General features: G+C 41.6%; 7 protein-coding genes across 7 annotated transcripts; all 7 read right to left on the bottom strand.

The window, feature by feature from the left end:
• Positions 1-1,014: 1,014 nt before the first annotated feature.
• On the bottom strand, positions 1,015-6,621 carry LOC139207643 (protocadherin alpha-8-like). The gene is made up of 3 exons (XM_070837380.1): positions 4,270-6,621; positions 1,690-1,692; positions 1,015-1,026 (listed from the first exon to the last, which is right to left on the bottom strand). Exons 1-3 carry the CDS (start codon positions 6,619-6,621, stop codon positions 1,015-1,017), a joined length of 2,367 nt encoding a protein of 788 aa, XP_070693481.1.
• A 418-nt stretch (positions 6,622-7,039) lies between these two features.
• On the bottom strand, positions 7,040-9,418 carry LOC139207642 (protocadherin alpha-3-like). The gene has a single exon (XM_070837379.1). The coding sequence runs from the start codon at positions 9,416-9,418 to the stop codon at positions 7,040-7,042; it is 2,379 nt and encodes a 792-aa protein (XP_070693480.1).
• A 393-nt stretch (positions 9,419-9,811) lies between these two features.
• Positions 9,812-12,734, bottom strand: LOC139207641 (protocadherin alpha-8-like). Its single transcript, XM_070837377.1, has 2 exons — positions 10,377-12,734; positions 9,812-9,832 (listed from the first exon to the last, which is right to left on the bottom strand). Exons 1-2 carry the CDS (start codon positions 12,732-12,734, stop codon positions 9,812-9,814), a joined length of 2,379 nt encoding a protein of 792 aa, XP_070693478.1.
• Positions 12,735-13,137: 403 nt separating this feature from the next.
• LOC139207640 (protocadherin alpha-8-like) lies at positions 13,138-16,084 on the bottom strand. Its single transcript, XM_070837376.1, has 2 exons — positions 13,727-16,084; positions 13,138-13,146 (listed from the first exon to the last, which is right to left on the bottom strand). Exons 1-2 carry the CDS (start codon positions 16,082-16,084, stop codon positions 13,138-13,140), a joined length of 2,367 nt encoding a protein of 788 aa, XP_070693477.1.
• Positions 16,085-16,485: 401 nt separating this feature from the next.
• LOC139207639 (protocadherin alpha-8-like) lies at positions 16,486-19,663 on the bottom strand. Its single transcript, XM_070837375.1, has 2 exons — positions 17,306-19,663; positions 16,486-16,521 (listed from the first exon to the last, which is right to left on the bottom strand). Exons 1-2 carry the CDS (start codon positions 19,661-19,663, stop codon positions 16,486-16,488), a joined length of 2,394 nt encoding a protein of 797 aa, XP_070693476.1.
• Positions 19,664-20,066: 403 nt separating this feature from the next.
• Positions 20,067-23,013, bottom strand: LOC139207637 (protocadherin alpha-8-like). The gene is made up of 2 exons (XM_070837374.1): positions 20,656-23,013; positions 20,067-20,075 (listed from the first exon to the last, which is right to left on the bottom strand). Exons 1-2 carry the CDS (start codon positions 23,011-23,013, stop codon positions 20,067-20,069), a joined length of 2,367 nt encoding a protein of 788 aa, XP_070693475.1.
• Positions 23,014-23,414: 401 nt separating this feature from the next.
• Positions 23,415-26,592, bottom strand: LOC139207636 (protocadherin alpha-3-like). Its single transcript, XM_070837373.1, has 2 exons — positions 24,235-26,592; positions 23,415-23,450 (listed from the first exon to the last, which is right to left on the bottom strand). Exons 1-2 carry the CDS (start codon positions 26,590-26,592, stop codon positions 23,415-23,417), a joined length of 2,394 nt encoding a protein of 797 aa, XP_070693474.1.
• Between the last annotated feature and the right edge of the window lie 390 nt (positions 26,593-26,982).

Below are 26,982 nucleotides of genomic sequence, written 5' to 3'. Positions count from 1 at the left end.
CATTATATACAAGTACAAACATGCCTCCACAATTCGGCTTTATTAACGTTTAACGGATGGTACTTTTTTTGCCTGATCAAATGCTTATGATTGTTTATTCTCACAGGAAGCTGCAACAGAGATGACAAGAGAGCAGGAACGAACATAAACTAATAGTCAAGTAGTGGGAGAGCTTATCTCATTGATCACTGAGTTCAGTAAGTGACATTAAATGACTGACCTGATGGGACAAAGCAAGGCAAGGTTTACAGGAGATATAAATTAATAGATGTTCCACACAAAGAGAGATCAGACAGAGAATAGAGTAGCCTAAAGATTGCAAACTACAACAATAGAGAGAGTTGTTGGGGCTGATGTTTCTGTGGTGAAAGAGTGGTCTGGGTTGGATGATGAAATGTCTCAAAAAGGAAGCTGTTGGGTTCAATTTTCCCATTTATCAATCTGATGGCATAAAAGAGATTACTCAAAAGAAACTGTGTTTATGATATTCTAAAAGATATTTTCAGTCAATGCAGGACATCAGATTTTTGGCACTTCTGCATTAATATAATTATTTCACAGTGGATGTGTCGGTTTTTCTCTTTACAGTCATTATGTCACCAGGGGAGCATGCTCTCCTTATGCTCTGTTTTCTCCTTTGCTGTGCGTCTCTTCCACTATCCATTCAGCTCCCTTTCCTCCGTGAAAGTGCCTTTCAATAAGGTGGATTAGGCATGTGCGAGTCTGTGCGATGTTTTGTTGTGTGTGTGTGTGTGTCTATGAGCACAAGCGTGCGTGTGTGTAGTGTGAACATAAAGATAGTAGCTGTTTTCGTTATGTCCTACTGTGTGTGTAAATTTGATTACCATCACTGCTGCTGACCTCAATATGAGTGGCGCCATGCACCAACCAAGCTGGAGCAATATGAGAGAATGTGCCCCACTGACACACAACAGCACATGCAGCATCCACAGCCACAACCCTACAGGCATGAGGCACAGCAACACAGAGCTAAAGAGCATGTGGCAGAACGAGCTAGGAGATAGTCTACAGAAAGAAAGGCAGAAAACGATAGGGAGACAGAAAAGGGTAGTATATGAAAGATGAAACGAAGGACACACACATAAAAGCGGGAAAAGGAGGCCAAGAGTGGGATGGGGGAGGGGAAAAACTGAATGATATCAACATTGAGGGTGAGGAAGAAGGAGAGGAATAGTGAGGAGACGGAGAGGGAAGCTGCAAAAAAAAAAAGGGAAACAAAAACAGATTACTGCATGAAACAGAACAGAGCAGAGCCACAGTAGAACAGGGAGGGATGGTACTGTATAGAGCAACATTCATTTTGCATTATCTCACAAAAAAAGGCCACTGGACTTGGAAAAAGGAGATAATACAATTGAACCAGTTTTGAAAGGTTTACATAAAATGTGGGTAGAGAGGTAAGAGAGATGGATGCAGAAAAAGTTAGAAAGCAAAGGAAATATGGAAAGAAGAGCTTGTTTGGAAGGAAATTGTCAGCATGTTTGCACGTGTGAATGCAGAAGAGCAGCAATATGAAATAAGGCCAATTCTCTGGAACTGCTGACAGAACATAACGTACAGTCTTGCTGTAACAGCTGTGTCTCCTTCTCTCTCTCTGACATTTAGCTAGTCCTCTTCCCCTCTTTCATTATGACACTGAATACAGTTTAATGAGGGAAATGCTCTCACCCACTTAACAAAGACAACATACACAGACACAGAAAACACAGGGGTTGATGCACTGTGAGTGATTTTCAGTGCAGACACTCTGCATGCAAACACAATTGCACTGATCTGCTGAGCCAGCCAAGCAGACAGACAAAGTCACTGGAGCAAGCAGCCACACCCCCACAAGAGAGCATATACCAGGAATATACTGTGACAGACAGACCTACTGTATTCAGTTTACAGTCTCCTGTTTAACAGCCATGTTTTAAAGTTACAAACAATAGAAAAAGCCTACATTAAAATGTTACCAACTTCAATTGTGTTGTTTGTACCTGCATCAAGGCAAAAACATTTGCATGATCGAGCATAATGTGTTGATTCATCAGTGTACCAGGGCACCTCCCATGTATTTTCATTCTGAATGCAGCTCACAACCCTACTTGCAATTCACCCGCTCCTCTTTTATTTTCTCCACAAAAAAATGCCAAGGCAAAGTAACAAAAGTGCAGTGATGCACAATTCAGTGAGTGACAACTCCTTCAGTCATATGCTGACGGTGTAACTGGAGACAACCTTGCACTTTTTTAGGTTTATTGAGATGCACTCATTTTTGATCAGAGCAATAAATCCTTTCTGAGCATCTGCTGTCCAGGCACAGCTTAGCACTGCTGCTGTATGGCAAAACTCATGATGCCTCACACACAAACATGCGCATATAAAATATGCATGCATACACACAGGCAGTGAGTGCTATCTAGTAGAGCTCTGAGTAAAACTGGACAGTGCACTGCTGAGAAAGTGTGTTCAGGCTCGGCTTCACGACTCTGAATCTGAACTGATCCTTTCCCTTCCTGCATTCATACTCCACTTTGGTTTACTGCTTCATTTCTCATGCTGCTCAGTAGGTTAGAATATCAAGACACATTTAATGGCAGTTTAAAATACATGTTTTTCTATCATTTTCTAGGTAGGAAATCTAAGGCTGACCCAGTTGTTTGAGAGAAAAGATTATCTCCGTTCTATAATATCTAATTAGAAGATCAAGTATTTCCGCCTTCACTATTGCTTCTATATCTGCACCATCTGTTGCCTGATTTACAATGGTGATTTCGTGAGCATAATCCATGTGTTTTTATCTAAATAAACCCATTTTCATTAAATATTGTTAGATGTCTAAAGATGAGCCATATAAAAGCCACCTCCCCTCCCCCTTCCTACACTGCTCTCTCTATTCCTCCCTCTTTCATCCTCTTCTGCTGCTGTTGCTAAGACCACTGAGCACATGCTCGTCTGTGGAAACCAGTAGAGAGGTGGATCTCCCCATGCGTTGCTATGGGCAACGCACAGTGTTCGACACAGAATCAGCCCAGAAGCCTAGCATTCAGACCTTCACACTTGTCATAAAATATGACCTATTTTTTAGTCAGTCAAAACGGATCATCTGCACAGCGGCTAGTGTGCATAGTACGTGTAAACTGTATATACTCTTTTATATCACTGCCGAGAATTTTTTTTCAAGCCCAAAGCACAAAAAGCCAGAAACAGAATCACATGAAAACTAGTAAAGCATTGCTTGCTGCTTTGCAGTCCTGTAATGAATGAAGATCCCTGCTGAAGCAAAGTGCCCCAACCCCACCTGACTGGCTGTACATTGTAATTCACTGCACACCAGCCGCAGGCTCTCTCTCTCTCTCTCCCCCTCTCTGTCGTAACTGCAGCCATTCATGGACCACTGAATCACCTCAGCTACATCAGTGAGCACAGACCTCAAGTAACTCTGTCAGTCGGTCAGATACTCTCTTTAGACACATGTTAACAACCCTAGTTGATAGGTGCATAGAGCAAAAAACATAAATATGTATAAAAAGCATATAAAACACTCAGACCACAATCTGCTGTAAACACAAATGATAGTAACACGTCTTTTTCTAATGACTATTGGGATATTTATGTACTGGAAGAGCTTTACATTAGATCTGTAGGACCAGATGCAGTAGTAAAAATGATCCAGATTTTAGGAAAAGCTTCAACATTATCTGCGGAAACAAACCGGCGATTTTTTTTTCATTATTTTGCAAGGTTTAAGCACAGTCAGCTCAAATTATGCATCTTTTTTTATGTTTCACAGTCAATTAATTACCTACTATGACACACCCACACATGGCTGAAATAGGCACATTAGAGTTGAAACTATAATAGTCAAAGTTGGTCATTGTACTGAATACAAAGTTCTCCATGGTCTGAAAGAAGTCGCATGTAATGAAATATGAAATAGACACAAACAAGTTGGGGGCATTCATTTTCTTAAGGAATGAGTTTGCTTTGGATGAGTTGTCTTGTTCTAGAAATCAACTGTCTTCAGTATCATGAGAGGGTAAATACTACTGTTTACTGAAACCTCTCCTTAAGTAACTTCACTAATACTTAACACCAATCCACATAGCAAACACAAAATGCAAATATTTCATAAGGTTTTGCCATTTCTTAGGTATGTGTGATTCAGTACTTTTTGGCAATTTTTAGGTACTTGTGTAAATCATCAGGATCTGCATCATTAGCAGTCATACCAGAAGTGTCTTGAAATAAAGTAATCCTTCTTACCTCTCCAGATGTCCTCCTCCTGTCAGGGAGCACTAGAGTATTGGCATTGCTGCCCGGGACTATAGTAGATCCTATACTCATCCTGGGTCCCACTAACATGTACCGTTTGTCTCCAGATCTGTACTGGATGCTGTGACACAGTGTCCCGTCATAGTTAGTCTCCTGGAGATATTTAGAAGTATAGTCTGTGGTTTTGGAGCACTGCATTGCAATCAGCACGATGATGCTGATGAGAAAAAGTACAGAAACTGAGCCCAAAGTTATCATCAGGTAAAAAGTCACATTATTCTCCTCGTCATCTTTTGCTGCACTTTTAACGTCAGAAGCTGCAAAAGCCTCTTTGGGCTCCACAAGTTTGACAATGACAGTAGCTGTTGCTGACAGTGAAACGTTCCCGTTGTCTTTGACCAGTATGAGCAGTTTATGCTCAGCCTCGTCTGTCTCTGTGAACGAGCGAAGTGTTCTGATCTGTCCTGTATAGCGGTCCAAAGCAAAGAGACTGTGGTCAGTAACTTCCTGCAGTGAAAACAGTAACCAGCCGTTATATCCTATATCAGCGTCATAGGCTCTGACTTTAGTCACCAAGTGTCCTGCGTTCACATTGCGGGGAATCTCCTCCACACCTTCAGCAGAACCGTTGGAGCTGACTGGATACAGGATGACTGGAGCGTTGTCGTTCTGATCCAGAATGAACACGTTCACTGTGACGTTGCTGCTCAGTGACGGAGTTCCAGAATCTGAGGCAACAACTTGGAACTGGAACGTTTTCAGAGTCTCAAAGTCAAAACTTTTTAGGGCCAAAATGTCTCCGTTTTCATTGTTTATATTGAGAAATGGTGTACGTTTTTTATGTTCATCGCCATTTCTCACAATGTTATATGATATTAGAGCATTATCACCCTCATCACAATCATGAGCACTCACTGAAAATAAAGAGGCTCCTGCAACATTGTTCTCAGTAACATAAAAGGTGTACGGATTTGTTGAAAACTCTGGACTGTTATCATTCATATCTGATACAGTCACACTTATTGTCCTATGAGATGACAAAGGTTGTTCACCAGCATCTCTTGCAATTATTGTTACATCATACTTGGACTGATGCTCTCTGTCCAGCAGAGATTTGGTGACTATAGAGTACATATTGTCTTGTACAGATGGTGTTAATGTAAAAGGAACATCCTCACTTATATAACAGATTACCTTTCCATTCACACCTGAATCTTTGTCATTCACACTCAGCAGTGCCACTGTCGTTCCAGGTTTGGAGTCCTCGGGAATGGCACTTGAAAAGGACGTCACTTCAATCTCAGGTGCATTATCATTCAAGTCCACTATAGTTATAATAACACTTTTTTCTGTTGCTAGGGGGACTGGTCCTTTATCGGAAGCTTTAATATCAATTTCATACCTGTCTTTTGCTTCAAAATCTATCAGTCCTTTAACAATAATCTCACCAGTATCGACGCCAACTTCAAAAAGTTTATGTAATTTTTTATTTACATTATCCCCGAATGAATAAACCACCTCCCCATTTGAACCATCATCTAGATCTGTTGCATTTACTTGCAATATAGTTGTGCCAATGGGAGAATTTTCATCAAGCACTGCAGCATACGCGTCTTTGGCAAAAACTGGCATATTATCGTTAACATCCAAAACATTAACAATAATTCCCATGGTTCCTGACTTTGCAGGCTTTCCTCCATCAAAGGCTGTCAGCAGTAATCTGTGACTTCTTGCCGTTTCTTTGTCCAGCGGTTTATGCAAATACAAAACAGGGATTTTCCCATCCTCTCCTCTATCTTTGACCTCAAGACGAAAATGATCATTTTGACTGAGCTTATACAGATGAATGGAATACACGTCACTGTCTGGATCACGGGCGCCTTGTAGCTGAAATCGTGCTCCTGGTAAAGCAGATTCTGATATCTGTAAAAGCGTCTCGTTTTCGGAGAAGGTGGGAGAGTGATCGTTTATATCCAACACCTCAATAGCGACGTAATGGACCTCTAACGGGTTCTCCAGCACAGCCTTAATGTTGATGATGCAAGTACTGATCCTTTCGCATATCTCTTCTCTGTCTATTTTCCGGTTAACATGTAAGATGCCATCATTGCTTAGTTGAAACGGGGGTTCGGTCGATCCAGAAACGATGCGAAATCCTCTCGCACTCAAAGCGCTGAGATCCAGTCCTAAATCTTTAGCCATGTTGCCAACAACAGCACCCACCGTAAGCTCTTCTGGAATAGAGTATCGCAGTTGTGCTGAGGCTAAATTAAAAGTAGCATTCAAAGAAACAATGAGAACGACCAGGAGCTCCAACCATCCTCTGCATCCGCGGCGTGCCATGATGGATTCACGAAACATAACCAATATAAGGACATAAGAAAATAAAATGTGAATCTACACTGGAGCACGCATTCTGAGCCAACAGCCCGATATTAGAAAAACATCTTGGTGAACGAGCCACGAAAATCATGAAGCCCGTCACAAGCGCACCCTGTCGCGAAATAGCACCAAATTACTGACGTAGGAGACGTTCAACAGTGAGTTGTTCATTTTCACAAGCAGTGACACCATGCGAGCTAAAGTTACAGTGCAGATACGCTTTCAGTGAGAGAATCATCCTTTTATGTGCTGTTTTCAGTGGTTAAACGTTAAACCCATAAAAAAGTCACACTATACCAGAATTAGACGTGATCTTGATTTGATTGGATAATCACAATATATGTTATACCAATAATAACTTCAATACATTCATTAAAGACTACAGCGACTTTCTTACCTCTCCAGATGTCCTCCTCCTGTCAGGGAGCACTAGAGTATTGGCGTTGCTGCCCGGGACTATAGTAGATCCTATACTCATCCTGGGTCCCACTAACATGTACCGTTTGTCTCCAGATCTGTACTGGATGCTGTGACACAGTGTCCCGTCATAGTTAGTCTCCTGGAGATATTTAGAAGTATAGTCTGTGGTTTTGGAGCACTGCATTGCAATCAGCACGATGATACTGATGAGAAAAAGTACAGAAACTGAGCCCAAAGTTATCATCAGGTAAAAAGTCACATTATTCTCCTCGTCATCTTTTGCTGCACTTTTAACGTCAGAAGCTGCAAAAGCCTCTTTGGGCTCCACCAGTTTGACAATGACAGTAGCTGTTGCTGACAGTGAAACGTTCCCGTTGTCTTTGACCAGTATGAGCAGTTTATGCTCAGCCTCGTCTGTCTCTGTGAACGAGCGAAGTGTTCTGATCTGTCCTGTATAGCGGTCCAAAGCAAAGAGACTGTGGTCAGTAACTTCCTGTAGTGAAAACAGTAACCAGCCGTTATATCCTATATCAGCGTCATAGGCTCTGACTTTAGTCACCAAGTGTCCTGCGTTCACATTGCGGGGAATCTCCTCCACACCTTCAGCAGAACCGTTGGAGCTGACTGGATACAGGATGACTGGAGCGTTGTCGTTCTGATCCAGAATGAACACGTTCACTGTGACGTTGCTGCTCAGTGACGGAGTTCCAGAATCTGAGGCAACAACTTGGAACTGGAACGTTTTCAGAGTCTCAAAGTCAAAACTTTTTAGGGCCAAAATGTCTCCGTTTTCACTGTTTATGTTTAAAAACGAGGTCAGTTTATTATCTCCGCTTGCTTCTCTCAAAATATGATATGAAATGAGAGCATTATCACTTTCATCACGATCAGAAGCCCTAACAGAAAATACCGGTGATACTAGGTCATTATTTTCAGTAATGTAGAAAGTATAGGGACTCAGTGAAAACTCTGGTCTGTTATCGTTCACGTCTGAAACAGCCACATTTATTGTCTTTTCAGATGAGAGTGATGGCACGCCAGTGTCCTTTGCAACAATTGTAAGTTCATAAAAAGACTTTACTTCTCTGTCCAGTTGTGATTTGGTAACAATTGCGTACATGTTATCTTGCAGGGATGGAGATATAGCGAAAGGAACGTCCTCGCGTATAAAGCAAGAAACCTTCCCGTTGGGGCCTGAATCCAAATCATTGACACTGATCAAAGCTACTGTTGTTCCAGTTCTAGCATCCTCGGGAACTGATTTGGAAAATGATGTAACTTCAATCTCTGGAGGATTGTCGTTTAGGTCGATTATCTTAATTATCACAGTTTTGTCTGTGGAAAGAGGGACAGTGCCCTTATCTGAAGCTTGTATATCAATTTCATAGCTGTCAGCTTCTTCGAAGTCTATTACTCCGGCCACTTTAATTTCGCCCGTCCTCGGATCTATGTTAAATATTTTTTGGAAATGTATATCCACTTCTTTACCGAATGTGTATATGATTTCACTGTTTGCACCTTCATCCAAATCAGTTGCATTAACCTGAATAACTAACGTGCCGGGTGTTGCGTTTTCATTTAATATAGCAGAATACACATCTTTTGTAAAAACCGGTGAATTGTCATTAACATCGAGCACCTCGATTATTATTTCTATTGTTCCAGACCTAGCCGGCCTCCCACCATCAATAGCGGTGAGAAGAAGCGTGTGCTCTCTCGTAGCCTCTCTGTCTAACTGCTTCTGTAAAATCAGAATGGGCATCTTACGGTCTTCGCCTCGCTCCTTAATTTCCAAACGGAAGTGGTCATTGTGGCTGAGTTTATACTGCTGAACAGTAAACTGACCACCATCGGGGTCGCGTGCGGGTTGGAGCTGAAACCTTGCTCCCGGTGATGTCGATTCAAATATCTTCAGTCGTTTCTCTTTCTCTGGAAAGGCGGGGGAATGGTCGTTTACATCCAGCACCTCTATGGCCACATAATGGATTTCCAGAGGGTTTTCCAGCACGGTTTTAAGGTTGATGACACACGCGTTGCTCCGTTCACAGATCTCTTCCCTGTCCACTTTTCTGCTGACATAGAGGATGCCGTCGTCCTTATTCAAACGAAAAAGAGGTTCCGTCGAAGTGCCAACAATGCGATACTCTCTGTCTTTCAGCGTAGCCTTATCAATTCCTAAGTCTTTCGCAATGTTTCCAACAACACTTCCTTCTTTCACCTCTTCAGAGATGGAATATCTGATCTGAGCTGAGGCTTCACCCCAAAACGTTACCAAAGCCGCCATGTAGACCAAGCATCTCCATCGCTCTATCCACGCGTGGAGCCCACCTTGTTCCATTATGTACAAAAATAGTGATAATAATAATTCCGGGATCTATAATTGAATGGTTAGAAAATAATAATCATCCCTCTTCCTTTGCAAACTGCGCTCCATCGCCAAGACAGCCGTGGGGATTGTACAGAGCTAGTTTCCTGTTCAAGCCCTTCACACGTTATGCCGAAATACAGGGATGGACCTGATGTGGTGACGGCAAGTTCTAGAGACACGATTTGCTATTATACCGACACCATGCGATGCAAAACGTTATAGCAGCACTGTGAAACTAAAGGTATGGTAGAATCAAAAGTCCATACAACAACGAAAACATTAGACAAAGGAGACAGTCTGTCATTTTTCTTAAGCAACACACTTCAGTCACAATCACTTTCCTCTTCAAAAGTTCCCTCAACTTCAACCCTTGAGTCCTGAATTCTGTGACATTTCAAGAGAAACGGCTCCCTTAGAAACAATCAGGACCACGGACAGCGACACTTCCTACTGCGCTCATGTTGGACTGTGTATCTCCCACTGTCCAGCAACAAGGGGATACTGTCCATGTGTATGCAAACGCAAATTACCACGATGTTAAGTAGACAAAATACTGGTCTAAAAGACCAGTATATTATTATTATTATACATCTAAAAGACCAGTATATAACTGTATGTGGCTCTAAAATGTCCCCACTCTGGGTTCGGTATTAATACTTGAAGGCCAGTGAATTATGTTATGCAAGTAGTCCTTAAAATTAAGCAACACAGGATTAAAATGTTATCCAGTCAGAGCTGGTGCATTTTATTCAGGGCCGTTTTTATTTCTTCAAATAAAAATGTAAGTGTTAATGTCATAAATTAACCAATATTATCTGAGATTAATATGTGCAAATGTGTGTTTTGAGATTGCCATGAAATCCCTACATAACTATGTAAATATTAAAAGACAGGAAGGTGTAATATTGTTCATTTCAATTTCTCTTACCTCTGCAGAAGCTCTCCTCCTGTCAGGGAGCACTAGTGTATTGGCGTTGCTGCCCGGGACTATAGTAGATCCTATACTCATCCTGGGTCCCACTAACATGTACCGTTTGTCTCCAGATCTGTACTGGATGCTGTGACACAGTGTCCCGTCATAGTTAGTCTCCTGGAGATATTTAGAAGTATAGTCTGTGGTTTTGGAGCACTGCATTGCAATCAGCACGATGATGCTGATGAGAAAAAGTACAGAAACTGAGCCCAAAGTTATCATCAGGTAAAAAGTCACATTATTCTCCTCGTCATCTTTTGCTGCACTTTTTACGTCAGAAGCTGCAAAAGCCTCTTTGGGCTCCACCAGTTTGACAATGACAGTAGCTGTTGCTGACAGTGAAACGTTCCCGTTGTCTTTGACCAGTATGAGCAGTTTATGCTCAGCCTCGTCTGTCTCTGTGAACGAGCGAAGTGTTCTGATCTGTCCTGTATAGCGGTCCAAAGCAAAGAGACTGTGGTCAGTAACTTCCTGCAGTGAAAACAGTAACCAGCCGTTATATCCTATATCAGCGTCATAGGCTCTGACTTTAGTCACCAAATGTCCTGCGTTCACATTGCGGGGAATCTCCTCCACACCTTCAGCAGAACCGTTGGAGCTGGATGGATACAGGATGACTGGAGCGTTGTCGTTCTGATCCAGAATGAACACGTTCACTGTGACGTTGCTGCTCAGCGACGGAGTTCCAGAATCTGAGGCAACAACTTGGAACTGGAACGTTTTCAGAGTCTCAAAGTCAAAACTTTTTAGGGCCAAAATGTCTCCGTTTTCACTGTTTATGTTGAGAAATGAAGTCAGTTTATTCTCTTGGCTTCCATCTCTGAGAATATGATAGGAAATAAGAGCATTGTCGCTCTCATCACGATCAAAAGCTTTAACAGAAAACACAGAGGCTCCTGGATTGTTTCCCTCTGTGACATAGAAAGTATAGGGACTCAGTGAAAACTCTGGACTGTTGTCATTCACATCTGACACCACAACACTTATTGTCTTTTCAGATGATAATGGAGGTTGACCAGCGTCTTTAGCAGTTATTGTCAGCTCATAATGTGACTGTTTCTCTCTGTCCAGAGGAGATTTAGTGACTAATGAATACATTTTGTCTTGTAAGGATGGTGATAAAGCAAAGTGCGCACCCTCATTTAAAGCACAAATAACTTTTCCATTGAGACCAGAGTCCAAGTCATTCACACTGATTAGAGCAACTGTGGTTCCTGGTCTGGAATCTTCAGGGATGAAGTTTGAAAATGAGGTAACTTCAATCTCTGGAGCATTATCATTCACGTCAACTATCTTAATAATGATGCTTTTCTGTGTAGCCAGTGGAGCCAGACCTTTATCTGATGCTTCAACTTCAATCTCATATTTGTCCTTCTCTTCATAGTCTATTAAACTTTTCACAGTTATCTCCCCTGTTGATGGGTTTATTTCAAAAAGCTTTAAGAATTTACGATTTACACTGTTGCTGAATGAGTAAACTACTTCTCCATTTGGGCCTTCATCTAAATCACTTGCATTCACTTGAATGACTGTTGTACCAACTGGAGCATTTTCATCCAGCATCACAGAATAAACATTTTTACTGAAAACAGGAGCATTATCATTAACATCCAAAACATTAACTATAATATTCATCTCGCCCGATTTCGGAGGTTTCCCTCCATCCAGAGCTGTCAGCACTAATGAGTGACTTTCAGCTGCCTCCCTATCCAGTGATTTCTGCACAATTAATACTGGTATTTTACCATCTTCTCCCATATCTTTAACTTCCAAACGGAAGTGGTCATTGGGGCTGAGTTTATACTGCTGAATGGAGAAAGGACCACCGTCTGGGTCTCGTGCGGCTTCTAAGGGAATACGTGCTCCCGGTAACACTGATTCTGATATCTCTAACATTTTCTCTTCCTCCGGGAAAGTGGGAGCATGATCATTTATATCCAGCACTTCCACTCCAACATAATGAACCTCCAGAGGGTTTTCTAGCACGGTTTTCAGATTTATCAAACAGGTACTGCTTCGCTCGCATACTTCCTCTCTGTCGATCTTCCGGCTCACATACAGGATGCCGTCATTCTGATCTACACGGAAAAGAGGTTCCTTAGCACTAGAAACGATCCGATACTTCCTGTCTTTCAACGTGCTCTTATCCAGTCCCAAATCCTTTGCTATATTCCCGACCACAGTCCCGTCGTTAACTTCCTCTGAGACAGAGTACCTTATCTGCGCCGAGGCTACGCTCCACAAAAGCACAGCAAGCATGCAGCCGATCCACCGTCCTCTCGCCCCTCTTTCCTCGCATCCTCTTTTTTCCATGTTTAAAAACAAAACTATTGGTGAATCCTCACGTCATTAATAACAGTGTTATAAGAAATTAATCCAACACATCCGGTTATGGAAATGATCACTCTGCTTCAAAAAAGATACAAACGCGGATCATTTTTCACAAAGGCAGCAGCAAGCCGCCAGGCGATTCTGCTAGTATCGAACTGAGAGAGCTACAAAGAGGTGGAACCAAAATACAGTGACGACAAGCCAACAGCCTTATTTTCCCAACACACTGACACCATGCGATCTTTCTGATCACTACAAGGAAATCAAAGTTTCTGCAGCTGTTTTTTTAGCGGAATGGCGAGGCTTAATGTTTTTTTTTCTCTTACTTTGCACCTATGTTTAGAGGTTATGTAGTGACAGCACATCAGGTTGGGACATGCCTTCTTTAGCTGATCTAACGAGCAAGCAAAAAACGTATATTGCTGTGAATGAAAGTGCAGAAATCATGTCCTCCGAACTGTGGATCCCATATTACAACTTTGAGCAACATTAATTTGCTTATTGTAAAGAAAGAAGTAGGAGGTAGCTGAGTGTAACTAATTAGTGGTTGGACATGTCTTACAATGTATTAACAGATATTAGAAAGTGAGAGAAAACGAACTAGCATCACAGACAGAGACTAACACCAACTATAATTTGGCCCAGCCATATGCAACTTTATGTCATATCACAGAAACCAACCTGGAAAGCTCAAATCACATCACGTTCTAAGTAACATTGCAGAATCATCAACGCTGTGTAAACTGTTCTGTGTTGAAATATTGATGTGTTTTTTTTGTAAGCTTATATGTCAACCTATATTTACAAGAGCTGTTATAATTACAACTTATACAACAAAGGAACTAGGTTATGACACCAAACAAACAGTACACATGCTGTAGGCAGTGGCAGATTGACTTATGCAATTAATGAAAGAACAAATAAACAATAATGCCAGTGGAAACTAGCCAGGGTTTTCCCAAACATTTTCTTACCTCTCCAGAAGCTCTCCTCCTGTCAGGGAGCACTAGTGTATTGGCGTTGCTGCCAGGGACTATAGTAGATCCTATACTCATCCTGGGTCCCACTAACATGTACCGTTTGTCTCCAGATCTGTACTGGATGCTGTGACACAGTGTTCCGTCATAGTTAGTCTCCTGGAGATATTTAGAAGTATAGTCTGTGGTTTTGGAGCACTGCATTGCAATCAGCACGATGATGCTGATGAGAAAAAGTACAGAAACTGAGCCCAAAGTTATCATCAGGTAAAAAGTCACATTATTCTCCTCATCATCTTTTGCTGCACTTTTAACGTCAGAAGCTGCAAAAGCCTCTTTGGGCTCCACCAGTTTGACAATGACAATAGCTGTTGCTGACAGTGAAACGTTCCCGTTGTCTTTGACCAGTATGAGCAGTTTATGCTCAGCCTCGTCTGTCTCTGTGAACGAGCGAAGTGTTCTGATCTGTCCTGTATAGCGGTCCAAAGCAAAGAGACTGTGGTCAGTAACTTCCTGCAGTGAAAACAGTAACCAGCCGTTATATCCTATATCAGCGTCATAGGCTCTGACTTTAGTCACCAAGTGTCCTGCGTTCACATTGCGGGGAATCTCCTCCACACCTTCAGCAGAACCGTTGGAGCTGACTGGATACAGGATGACTGGAGCGTTGTTGTTCTGATCCAGAATGAACACGTTCACTGTGACGTTGCTGCTCAGCGACGGAGTTCCAGAATCTGAGGCAACAACTTGGAACTGGAATGTTTTCAGAGTCTCAAAGTCAAAACTTTTTAGGGCCAAAATGTCTCCGTTTTCACTGTTTATGTTGAGAAATGAAGTCAGTTTATTCTCTTGGCTTCCATCTCTGAGAATATGATAGGAAATAAGAGCATTGTCGCTCTCATCACGATCAAAAGCTTTAACAGAAAACACAAAGGCTCCTGGATTGTTTCCCTCTGTGACATAGAAAGTATAGGGACTCAGTGAAAACTCTGGACTGTTGTCATTCACATCTGACACCACAACACTTATTGTCTTTTCAGATGATAATGGAGGTTGACCAGCGTCTTTAGCAGTTATTGTCAGGTCATAATGTGACTGTTTCTCTCTGTCCAGAGGAGATTTAGTGACTAATGAATACATTGTGTCTTTTAAGGATGGTGATAAAGTAAACGGAACATCTTCACTTAAAGAACAAATAACTTTTCCATTGAGACCAGAGTCCAAGTCATTCACACTGATTAGAGCAACTGTGGTTCCTGGTCTGGAATCTTCAGGGATGAAGTTTGAAAATGAGGTAACTTCAATCTCTGGAGCATTATCATTCACATCAACTATCTTAATAATGATGCTTTTCTGTGTAGCCAGTGGAGCCAGACCTTTATCTGATGCTTCAATTTCAATCTCATATCTGTCCTTCTCTTCATAGTCTATTAATCCTTTCACGAGTATTTCACCTGTCATTGGATGAATATCAAAAAGGTTCAATAACCTACGATTTACAATACTGCTGAATGAATACACTACTTCTCCGTTTTGGCCTTCATCTAAATCAGATGCATTCACTTGTATGACTGTTGTACCAACTGGAGCATTTTCATTGAGCATTGCAGAATAAACATCCTTAGAAAAAACAGGAGCATTATCATTAATATCCAAAACATTAACTATAATATTCATTTCACCAGATTTCGGAGGTTTCCCTCCATCCAGAGCTGTCAGCACTAATGAGTGACTTCTCGCTGCCTCCCTATCCAACGATTTCTGCACAATTAAAAAAGGTATTTTACCATCTTCTCCCTTATCTTTAACTTCCAAACGGAAGTGGTCATTGGGGCTGAGTTTATACTGCTGAACAGAGAAAGGACCACCGTCTGGGTCTCGTGCAGGTTGTAGCGGAACACGAACTCCAGGTAACACTGATTCGAAAATCTCCAACGTTTTCTCTTTATCCGGGAAACTGGGAGCATGATCATTTATATCCAGCACCTCTACCTCAACATAATGAACCTCCAGCGGGTTTTCCAGCACGGTTTTCAGATGTATCAAACACGTACTGCTCTGCGGGCACACCTCTTCTCTGTCAATCTTCCTGCTCACATACAGGATACCATCGTTTTGATTTACATAGAAAAGCGGATCCGCGTTACTAGAAACAACCCGATACTTCCTGTCACTCAGTGTGCTTTTATCCAGTCCCAGATCTTTTGCTATGTTTCCAACCACAGTTCCTTCGTTAACCTCCTCCGAGATTGAATATCTTATCTGCGCCGAGGCCACGCTCCACAGAAACACCGCAAACACGCAGCCGAACAAATGTCCTCGCGCCGTTCGTCTCCCGTATCCTCTTTGTTCCATGGTTAAGACCGATGTCATCAGTAGTCATTCACAAAAACACTAACTGTGTTTTAATGACATAATCCAACTCTTTCATGGGGGAAAATATTCATCCTCCTCCTACAACGACAGATATGAGGGTAAACCGTATTTCCAAAAGCAGCAGTTACCTCAGAAAGGACTGCGTTAACATCGAAGTGAGGAGTCTGTCAAGAGGCGGAACCAAGATGCACTGACGACAAGCACATTCAGTGCTGATTGTTTTTTTCATTACACTGACACCATGCGATCTGAACTCTCACTGCAGAAAATCAAAACAGCAGGTCGATTTTTTTCATCTCGAAGCATTGCCCAAATAGTCAAGTAAATTAAAACAGATGTTGTGGCTGCTCATTGTTAACACAAAACCTCCTTTAAAAACACTATACAGCAAAGCTTCTCAAAATGTCAACAACAATCTACATAACACCAGAGAAAACACTGACATCACAACTTCAAGTCCTATAATTTCAAACACCGAGATGAAGTCAGTAAAGTATGAATTCATGAACAGATACCAGGCAATCAGAGTACTCACGTTCAGCACCATGGACAGGGGTCACCACTAACTTAGTCCAACTACATTTGGTGATGGTGTTATCTTTCCCTTTCAAATTTATTTGTTAGGCTTTTTCTCAAGCCGCCACACAGCTCCTGCTTGTTTCTGGAAGCATTTAATTACGTGTTGTCTATGGTTGATATGATGTGGGTACTAAAGATGTGCTAATGCTGCATACTCATCCATATAAAATCACTAAGGTCTCGAATGCTTGTTGCATGATTCACCTCATCAAATTATGAAAAAGCAATATTAGATCTATTGTCAGATACATCAGCTTTGTAATGATGTCAATATCAAGAAGCAGTAGAGAAAGAAGGTCAATTAATCAAATAAATTACTTAATGTTGTAACAAAAAACAACATCTACAGGCCTTCATCAGTGGTCCAAGAGATGATGCACATTAACAGATCATGAAGCATAATCAAGTGATTTTCAAGAAAAGTGAGTGTATCGATTGGGCTTTTCAAACTACTTGCTAATCGAAGCAATTTCTAGAATTAAGATGTAAAATACTCTTTCAGTGGTTATATCATTCTTGTCCAGGTTAATTAGATACAAAAGAAAATGTTTTATTTAAAGGACAGCAGACACACTATCAAATTCATGGGGTAAAAAAGAATCTTGATTCGAAATGTCTTACCTCTCCAGAAGCTCTCCTCCTGTCAGGGAGCACTAGTGTATTGGCATTGCTGCCAGGGACTATAGTAGATCCTATACTCATCCTGGGTCCCACTAACATGTACCGTTTGTCTCCAGATCTGTACTGGATGCTGTGACACAGTGTCCCGTCATAGTTAGTCTCCTGGAGATATTTAGAAGTATAGTCTGTGGTTTTGGAGCACTGCATTGCAATCAGCACGATGATGCTGATGAGAAAAAGTACAGAAACTGAGCCCAAAGTTATCATCAGGTAAAAAGTCACATTATTCTCCTCGTCATCTTTTGCTGCACTTTTAACGTCAGAAGCTGCAAAAGCCTCTTTGGGCTCCACCAGTTTGACAATGACAGTAGCTGTTGCTGACAGTGAAACGTTCCCGTTGTCTTTGACCAGTATGAGCAGTTTATGCTCAGCCTCGTCTGTCTCTGTGAACGAGCGAAGTGTTCTGATCTGTCCTGTATAGCGGTCCAAAGCAAAGAGACTGTGGTCAGTAACTTCCTGCAGTGAAAACAGTAACCAGCCGTTATATCCTATATCAGCGTCATAGGCTCTGACTTTAGTCACCAAGTGTCCTGCGTTCACATTGCGGGGAATCTCCTCCACACCTTCAGCAGAACCGTTGGAGCTGACTGGATATAGGATGACTGGAGCGTTGTCGTTCTGATCCAGAATGAACACGTTCACTGTGACGTTGCTGCTCAGCGACGGAGTTCCAGAATCTGAGGCAACAACTTGGAACTGGAACGTTTTCAGGGTCTCAAAGTCAAAACTTTTTAGGGCCAAAATGTCTCCGTTTTCACTGTTTATGTTGAGAAATGAAGTCAATTTATTCTCTTGGCTTCCATCTCTGAGAATATGATAGGAAATAAGAGCATTGTCGCTCTCATCACGATCAAAAGCTTTAACAGAAAACACAGAGGCTCCTGGATTGTTTCCCTCTGTGACATAGAAAGTATAGGGACTCAGTGAAAACTCTGGACTGTTGTCATTCACATCTGACACCACAACACTTATTGTCTTTTCAGATGATAATGGAGGTTGACCAGCGTCTTTAGCAGTTATTGTCAGCTCATAATGTGACTGTTTCTCTCTGTCCAGAGGAGATTTAGTGACTAATGAATACATTTTGTCTTGTAAGGATGGTGATAAAGCAAAGTGCGCACCCTCATTTAAAGCACAAATAACTTTTCCATTGAGACCAGAGTCCAAGTCATTCACACTGATTAGAGCAACTGTGGTTCCTGGTCTGGAATCTTCAGGGATGAAGTTTGAAAATGAGGTAACTTCAATCTCTGGAGCATTATCATTCACGTCAACTATCTTAATAATGATGCTTTTCTGTGTAGCCAGTGGAGCCAGACCTTTATCTGATGCTTCAACTTCAATCTCATATTTGTCCTTCTCTTCATAGTCTATTAAACTTTTCACAGTTATCTCCCCTGTTGATGGGTTTATTTCAAAAAGCTTTAAGAATTTACGATTTACACTGTTGCTGAATGAGTAAACTACTTCTCCATTTGGGCCTTCATCTAAATCACTTGCATTCACTTGAATGACTGTTGTACCAACTGGAGCATTTTCATCCAGCATCACAGAATAAACATTTTTACTGAAAACAGGAGCATTATCATTAACATCCAAAACATTAACTATAATATTCATCTCGCCCGATTTCGGAGGTTTCCCTCCATCCAGAGCTGTCAGCACTAATGAGTGACTTTCAGCTGCCTCCCTATCCAGTGATTTCTGCACAATTAATACTGGTATTTTACCATCTTCTCCCATATCTTTAACTTCCAAACGGAAGTGGTCATTGGGGCTGAGTTTATACTGCTGAATGGAGAAAGGACCACCGTCTGGGTCTCGTGCGGCTTCTAAGGGAATACGTGCTCCCGGTAACACTGATTCTGATATCTCTAACATTTTCTCTTCCTCCGGGAAAGTGGGAGCATGATCATTTATATCCAGCACTTCCACTCCAACATAATGAACCTCCAGAGGGTTTTCTAGCACGGTTTTCAGATTTATCAAACAGGTACTGCTTCGCTCGCATACTTCCTCTCTGTCGATCTTCCGGCTCACATACAGGATGCCGTCATTCTGATCTACACGGAAAAGAGGTTCCTTAGCACTAGAAACGATCCGATACTTCCTGTCTTTCAACGTGCTCTTATCCAGTCCCAAATCCTTTGCTATATTCCCGACCACAGTCCCGTCGTTAACTTCCTCTGAGACAGAGTACCTTATCTGCGCCGAGGCTACGCTCCACAAAAGCACAGCAAGCATGCAGCCGATCCACCGTCCTCTCGCCCCTCTTTCCTCGCATCCTCTTTTTTCCATGTTTAAAAACAAAACTATTGGTGAATCCTCACGTCATTAATAACAGTGTTATAAGAAATTAATCCAACACATCCGGTTATGGAAATGATCACTCTGCTTCAAAAAAGATACAAACGCGGATCATTTTTCACAAAGGCAGCAGCAAGCCGCCAGGCGATTCTGCTAGTATCGAACTGAGAGAGCTACAAAGAGGTGGAACCAAAATACAGTGACGACAAGCCAACAGCCTTATTTTCCCAACACACTGACACCATGCGATCTTTCTGATCACTACAAGGAAATCAAAGTTTCTGCAGCTGTTTTTTTAGCGGAATGGCGAGGCTTAATGTTTTTTTTTCTCTTACTTTGCACCTATGTTTAGAGGTTATGTAGTGACAGCACATCAGGTTGGGACATGCCTTCTTTAGCTGATCTAACGAGCAAGCAAAAAACGTATATTGCTGTGAATGAAAGTGCAGAAATCATGTCCTCCGAACTGTGGATCCCATATTACAACTTTGAGCAACATTAATTTGCTTATTGTAAAGAAAGAAGTAGGAGGTAGCTGAGTGTAACTAATTAGTGGTTGGACATGTCTTACAATGTATTAACAGATATTAGAAAGTGAGAGAAAACGAACTAGCATCACAGACAGAGACTAACACCAACTATAATTTGGCCCAGCCATATGCAACTTTATGTCATATCACAGAAACCAACCTGGAAAGCTCAAATCACATCACGTTCTAAGTAACATTGCAGAATCATCAACGCTGTGTAAACTGTTCTGTGTTGAAATATTGATGTGTTTTTTTTGTAAGCTTATATGTCAACCTATATTTACAAGAGCTGTTATAATTACAACTTATACAACAAAGGAACTAGGTTATGACACCAAACAAACAGTACACATGCTGTAGGCAGTGGCAGATTGACTTATGCAATTAATGAAAGAACAAATAAACAATAATGCCAGTGGAAACTAGCCAGGGTTTTCCCAAACATTTTCTTACCTCTCCAGAAGCTCTCCTCCTGTCAGGGAGCACTAGTGTATTGGCGTTGCTGCCAGGGACTATAGTAGATCCTATACTCATCCTGGGTCCCACTAACATGTACCGTTTGTCTCCAGATCTGTACTGGATGCTGTGACACAGTGTTCCGTCATAGTTAGTCTCCTGGAGATATTTAGAAGTATAGTCTGTGGTTTTGGAGCACTGCATTGCAATCAGCACGATGATGCTGATGAGAAAAAGTACAGAAACTGAGCCCAAAGTTATCATCAGGTAAAAAGTCACATTATTCTCCTCATCATCTTTTGCTGCACTTTTAACGTCAGAAGCTGCAAAAGCCTCTTTGGGCTCCACCAGTTTGACAATGACAATAGCTGTTGCTGACAGTGAAACGTTCCCGTTGTCTTTGACCAGTATGAGCAGTTTATGCTCAGCCTCGTCTGTCTCTGTGAACGAGCGAAGTGTTCTGATCTGTCCTGTATAGCGGTCCAAAGCAAAGAGACTGTGGTCAGTAACTTCCTGCAGTGAAAACAGTAACCAGCCGTTATATCCTATATCAGCGTCATAGGCTCTGACTTTAGTCACCAAGTGTCCTGCGTTCACATTGCGGGGAATCTCCTCCACACCTTCAGCAGAACCGTTGGAGCTGACTGGATACAGGATGACTGGAGCGTTGTTGTTCTGATCCAGAATGAACACGTTCACTGTGACGTTGCTGCTCAGCGACGGAGTTCCAGAATCTGAGGCAACAACTTGGAACTGGAATGTTTTCAGAGTCTCAAAGTCAAAACTTTTTAGGGCCAAAATGTCTCCGTTTTCACTGTTTATGTTGAGAAATGAAGTCAGTTTATTCTCTTGGCTTCCATCTCTGAGAATATGATAGGAAATAAGAGCATTGTCGCTCTCATCACGATCAAAAGCTTTAACAGAAAACACAAAGGCTCCTGGATTGTTTCCCTCTGTGACATAGAAAGTATAGGGACTCAGTGAAAACTCTGGACTGTTGTCATTCACATCTGACACCACAACACTTATTGTCTTTTCAGATGATAATGGAGGTTGACCAGCGTCTTTAGCAGTTATTGTCAGGTCATAATGTGACTGTTTCTCTCTGTCCAGAGGAGATTTAGTGACTAATGAATACATTGTGTCTTTTAAGGATGGTGATAAAGTAAACGGAACATCTTCACTTAAAGAACAAATAACTTTTCCATTGAGACCAGAGTCCAAGTCATTCACACTGATTAGAGCAACTGTGGTTCCTGGTCTGGAATCTTCAGGGATGAAGTTTGAAAATGAGGTAACTTCAATCTCTGGAGCATTATCATTCACATCAACTATCTTAATAATGATGCTTTTCTGTGTAGCCAGTGGAGCCAGACCTTTATCTGATGCTTCAATTTCAATCTCATATCTGTCCTTCTCTTCATAGTCTATTAATCCTTTCACGAGTATTTCACCTGTCATTGGATGAATATCAAAAAGGTTCAATAACCTACGATTTACAATACTGCTGAATGAATACACTACTTCTCCGTTTTGGCCTTCATCTAAATCAGATGCATTCACTTGTATGACTGTTGTACCAACTGGAGCATTTTCATTGAGCATTGCAGAATAAACATCCTTAGAAAAAACAGGAGCATTATCATTAATATCCAAAACATTAACTATAATATTCATTTCACCAGATTTCGGAGGTTTCCCTCCATCCAGAGCTGTCAGCACTAATGAGTGACTTCTCGCTGCCTCCCTATCCAACGATTTCTGCACAATTAAAAAAGGTATTTTACCATCTTCTCCCTTATCTTTAACTTCCAAACGGAAGTGGTCATTGGGGCTGAGTTTATACTGCTGAACAGAGAAAGGACCACCGTCTGGGTCTCGTGCAGGTTGTAGCGGAACACGAACTCCAGGTAACACTGATTCGAAAATCTCCAACGTTTTCTCTTTATCCGGGAAACTGGGAGCATGATCATTTATATCCAGCACCTCTACCTCAACATAATGAACCTCCAGCGGGTTTTCCAGCACGGTTTTCAGATGTATCAAACACGTACTGCTCTGCGGGCACACCTCTTCTCTGTCAATCTTCCTGCTCACATACAGGATACCATCGTTTTGATTTACATAGAAAAGCGGATCCGCGTTACTAGAAACAACCCGATACTTCCTGTCACTCAGTGTGCTTTTATCCAGTCCCAGATCTTTTGCTATGTTTCCAACCACAGTTCCTTCGTTAACCTCCTCCGAGATTGAATATCTTATCTGCGCCGAGGCCACGCTCCACAGAAACACCGCAAACACGCAGCCGAACAAATGTCCTCGCGCCGTTCGTCTCCCGTATCCTCTTTGTTCCATGGTTAAGACCGATGTCATCAGTAGTCATTCACAAAAACACTAACTGTGTTTTAATGACATAATCCAACTCTTTCATGGGGGAAAATATTCATCCTCCTCCTACAACGACAGATATGAGGGTAAACCGTATTTCCAAAAGCAGCAGTTACCTCAGAAAGGACTGCGTTAACATCGAAGTGAGGAGTCTGTCAAGAGGCGGAACCAAGATGCACTGACGACAAGCACATTCAGTGCTGATTGTTTTTTTCATTACACTGACACCATGCGATCTGAACTCTCACTGCAGAAAATCAAAACAGCAGGTCGATTTTTTTCATCTCGAAGCATTGCCCAAATAGTCAAGTAAATTAAAACAGATGTTGTGGCTGCTCATTGTTAACACAAAACCTCCTTTAAAAACACTATACAGCAAAGCTTCTCAAAATGTCAACAACAATCTACATAACACCAGAGAAAACACTGACATCACAACTTCAAGTCCTATAATTTCAAACACCGAGATGAAGTCAGTAAAGTATGAATTCATGAACAGATACCAGGCAATCAGAGTACTCACGTTCAGCACCATGGACAGGGGTCACCACTAACTTAGTCCAACTACATTTGGTGATGGTGTTATCTTTCCCTTTCAAATTTATTTGTTAGGCTTTTTCTCAAGCCGCCACACAGCTCCTGCTTGTTTCTGGAAGCATTTAATTACGTGTTGTCTATGGTTGATATGATGTGGGTACTAAAGATGTGCTAATGCTGCATACTCATCCATATAAAATCACTAAGGTCTCGAATGCTTGTTGCATGATTCACCTCATCAAATTATGAAAAAGCAATATTAGATCTATTGTCAGATACATCAGCTTTGTAATGATGTCAATATCAAGAAGCAGTAGAGAAAGAAGGTCAATTAATCAAATAAATTACTTAATGTTGTAACAAAAAACAACATCTACAGGCCTTCATCAGTGGTCCAAGAGATGATGCACATTAACAGATCATGAAGCATAATCAAGTGATTTTCAAGAAAAGTGAGTGTATCGATTGGGCTTTTCAAACTACTTGCTAATCGAAGCAATTTCTAGAATTAAGATGTAAAATACTCTTTCAGTGGTTATATCATTCTTGTCCAGGTTAATTAGATACAAAAGAAAATGTTTTATTTAAAGGACAGCAGACACACTATCAAATTCATGGGGTAAAAAAGAATCTTGATTCGAAATGTCTTACCTCTCCAGAAGCTCTCCTCCTGTCAGGGAGCACTAGTGTATTGGCATTGCTGCCAGGGACTATAGTAGATCCTATACTCATCCTGGGTCCCACTAACATGTACCGTTTGTCTCCAGATCTGTACTGGATGCTGTGACACAGTGTCCCGTCATAGTTAGTCTCCTGGAGATATTTAGAAGTATAGTCTGTGGTTTTGGAGCACTGCATTGCAATCAGCACGATGATGCTGATGAGAAAAAGTACAGAAACTGAGCCCAAAGTTATCATCAGGTAAAAAGTCACATTATTCTCCTCGTCATCTTTTGCTGCACTTTTAACGTCAGAAGCTGCAAAAGCCTCTTTGGGCTCCACCAGTTTGACAATGACAGTAGCTGTTGCTGACAGTGAAACGTTCCCGTTGTCTTTGACCAGTATGAGCAGTTTATGCTCAGCCTCGTCTGTCTCTGTGAACGAGCGAAGTGTTCTGATCTGTCCTGTATAGCGGTCCAAAGCAAAGAGACTGTGGTCAGTAACTTCCTGCAGTGAAAACAGTAACCAGCCGTTATATCCTATATCAGCGTCATAGGCTCTGACTTTAGTCACCAAGTGTCCTGCGTTCACATTGCGGGGAATCTCCTCCACACCTTCAGCAGAACCGTTGGAGCTGACTGGATATAGGATGACTGGAGCGTTGTCGTTCTGATCCAGAATGAACACGTTCACTGTGACGTTGCTGCTCAGCGACGGAGTTCCAGAATCTGAGGCAACAACTTGGAACTGGAACGTTTTCAGGGTCTCAAAGTCAAAACTTTTTAGGGCCAAAATGTCTCCGTTTTCACTGTTTATGTTGAGAAATGAAGTCAATTTATTCTCTTGGCTTCCATCTCTGAGAATATGATAGGAAATAAGAGCATTGTCGCTCTCATCACGATCAAAAGCTTTAACAGAAAACACAGAGGCTCCTGGATTGTTTCCCTCTGTGACATAGAAAGTATAGGGACTCAGTGAAAACTCTGGACTGTTGTCATTCACATCTGACACCACAACACTTATTGTCTTTTCAGATGATAATGGAGGTTGACCAGCGTCTTTAGCAGTTATTGTCAGCTCATAATGTGACTGTTTCTCTCTGTCCAGAGGAGATTTAGTGACTAATGAATACATTTTGTCTTTTAAGGATGGTGATAAAGTAAACGGAACATCTTCACTTAGAGAACAAATAACTTTTCCATTGAGACCAGAGTCCAAGTCATTCACACTGATTAGAGCAACTGTGGTTCCTGGTCTGGAATCTTCAGGGATGAAGTTTGAAAATGACGTAACTTCAATGTCTGGAGCATTATCATTCACATCAACTATCTTAATAATGACACTTTTTTCTCTTGTAAGAGGAGCAAGACCTTTATCTGATGCTTCAATTTCAATTTCATACTTGTCCTTTTGCTCGTAGTCTATAAGACTTTTAACAGTTATCTCACCTGTTGATGGATTTATATCAAAAAGCTTAAATAACTTATTACTTACACTGTTACCAAATGAGTAATAAACCTCTCCATTCTGATCTTCATCCAAATCAGTAGCATTCACCTGTACGACAGTGGTGCCTACTGGAGCATTTTCAGAGAGTGTAACGGAGTAAACATCCTCAGTGAAAACAGGTGTGTTATCATTAACATCCAAAACTTTTACTATAATATTCATCTCGCCAGTTTTCGGAGGTTTACCTCCATCCAGAGCTGTCAGCACTAATGAGTTACTTTCCGCTGCCTCCCTATCCAAAGATTTTTGCAAAACCAGTATTGGTATTTTACCATCTTCCCCTTTATCCCTGACTTCCAATCGGAAGTGATCGTTCTGACTGAGTTTATATCGCTGTACGGAGAAGGTACCGCTGTCTGGATCCCGTGCAGGTTTTAGCTGAAATCGTGCTCCAGGCAAAACAGACTCAGAAATTTCCAACCTTTTCTCATTTTCTGGGAAACTGGGTGCATGATCATTTATATCCAGCACCTCTACCTCAACATAATGAACCTCCAGCGGGTTTTCCAGCACGGTTTTCAGATGTATCAAACACGTACTGCTCTGCGGGCACACCTCTTCTCTGTCAATCTTCCTGCTCACATACAGGATACCATCGTTTTGATTCACATGGAAAAGCGGATCCGCGTTACTAGAAACAACCCGATACTTCCTGTCACTCAGTGTGCTTTTATCCAGTCCCAGATCTTTTGCTATGTTTCCAACCACAGTTCCTTCGTTAACCTCCTCCGAGATTGAATATCTTATCTGCGCCGAGGCCACGCTCCACAGAAACACCGCAAACACGCAGCCGAACAAATGTCCTCGCGCCGTTCGTCTCCCGTATCCTCTTTGTTCCATGGTTAAGACCGATGTCATCAGAAGTCATTCACAAGAGCGAAGCTGCATTGTAGTTGTCCAATACAACACATTAATTCGTGAAAACATTCATACTCTTCTTACAACTACGGAGTAAAAGGTAAATAGAGTATTTCCAAAAGCAGCAGTAAGCTGAGAAACGACCGCGTCCACATCGAACTGAGGAATCTTTCAATAGGCGGAAAGAAAATTCACTGACGACAAGCAAACGCAAAGCTGACTTGGTCCACCACACTGACACCATGCGATCTAAACTCTCACTGCAGAAAATCAAAACCCAGTCACACTTGAGCTTCCTGGTATATGTCGATTGTGAGTTTTATTATTATTTATCTATCTCGAAATGGTACCCATCAGAGGGTGCGAATAAAA

This window comes from Pempheris klunzingeri, chromosome 9 (assembly GCF_042242105.1).
Source record: "Pempheris klunzingeri isolate RE-2024b chromosome 9, fPemKlu1.hap1, whole genome shotgun sequence".
NCBI classification, from domain to species: domain Eukaryota; kingdom Metazoa; phylum Chordata; class Actinopteri; order Acropomatiformes; family Pempheridae; genus Pempheris; species Pempheris klunzingeri.
Note: the sequence above shows the minus strand (reverse complement) of the source record. Positions and strands in the feature narration are given on the sequence as shown.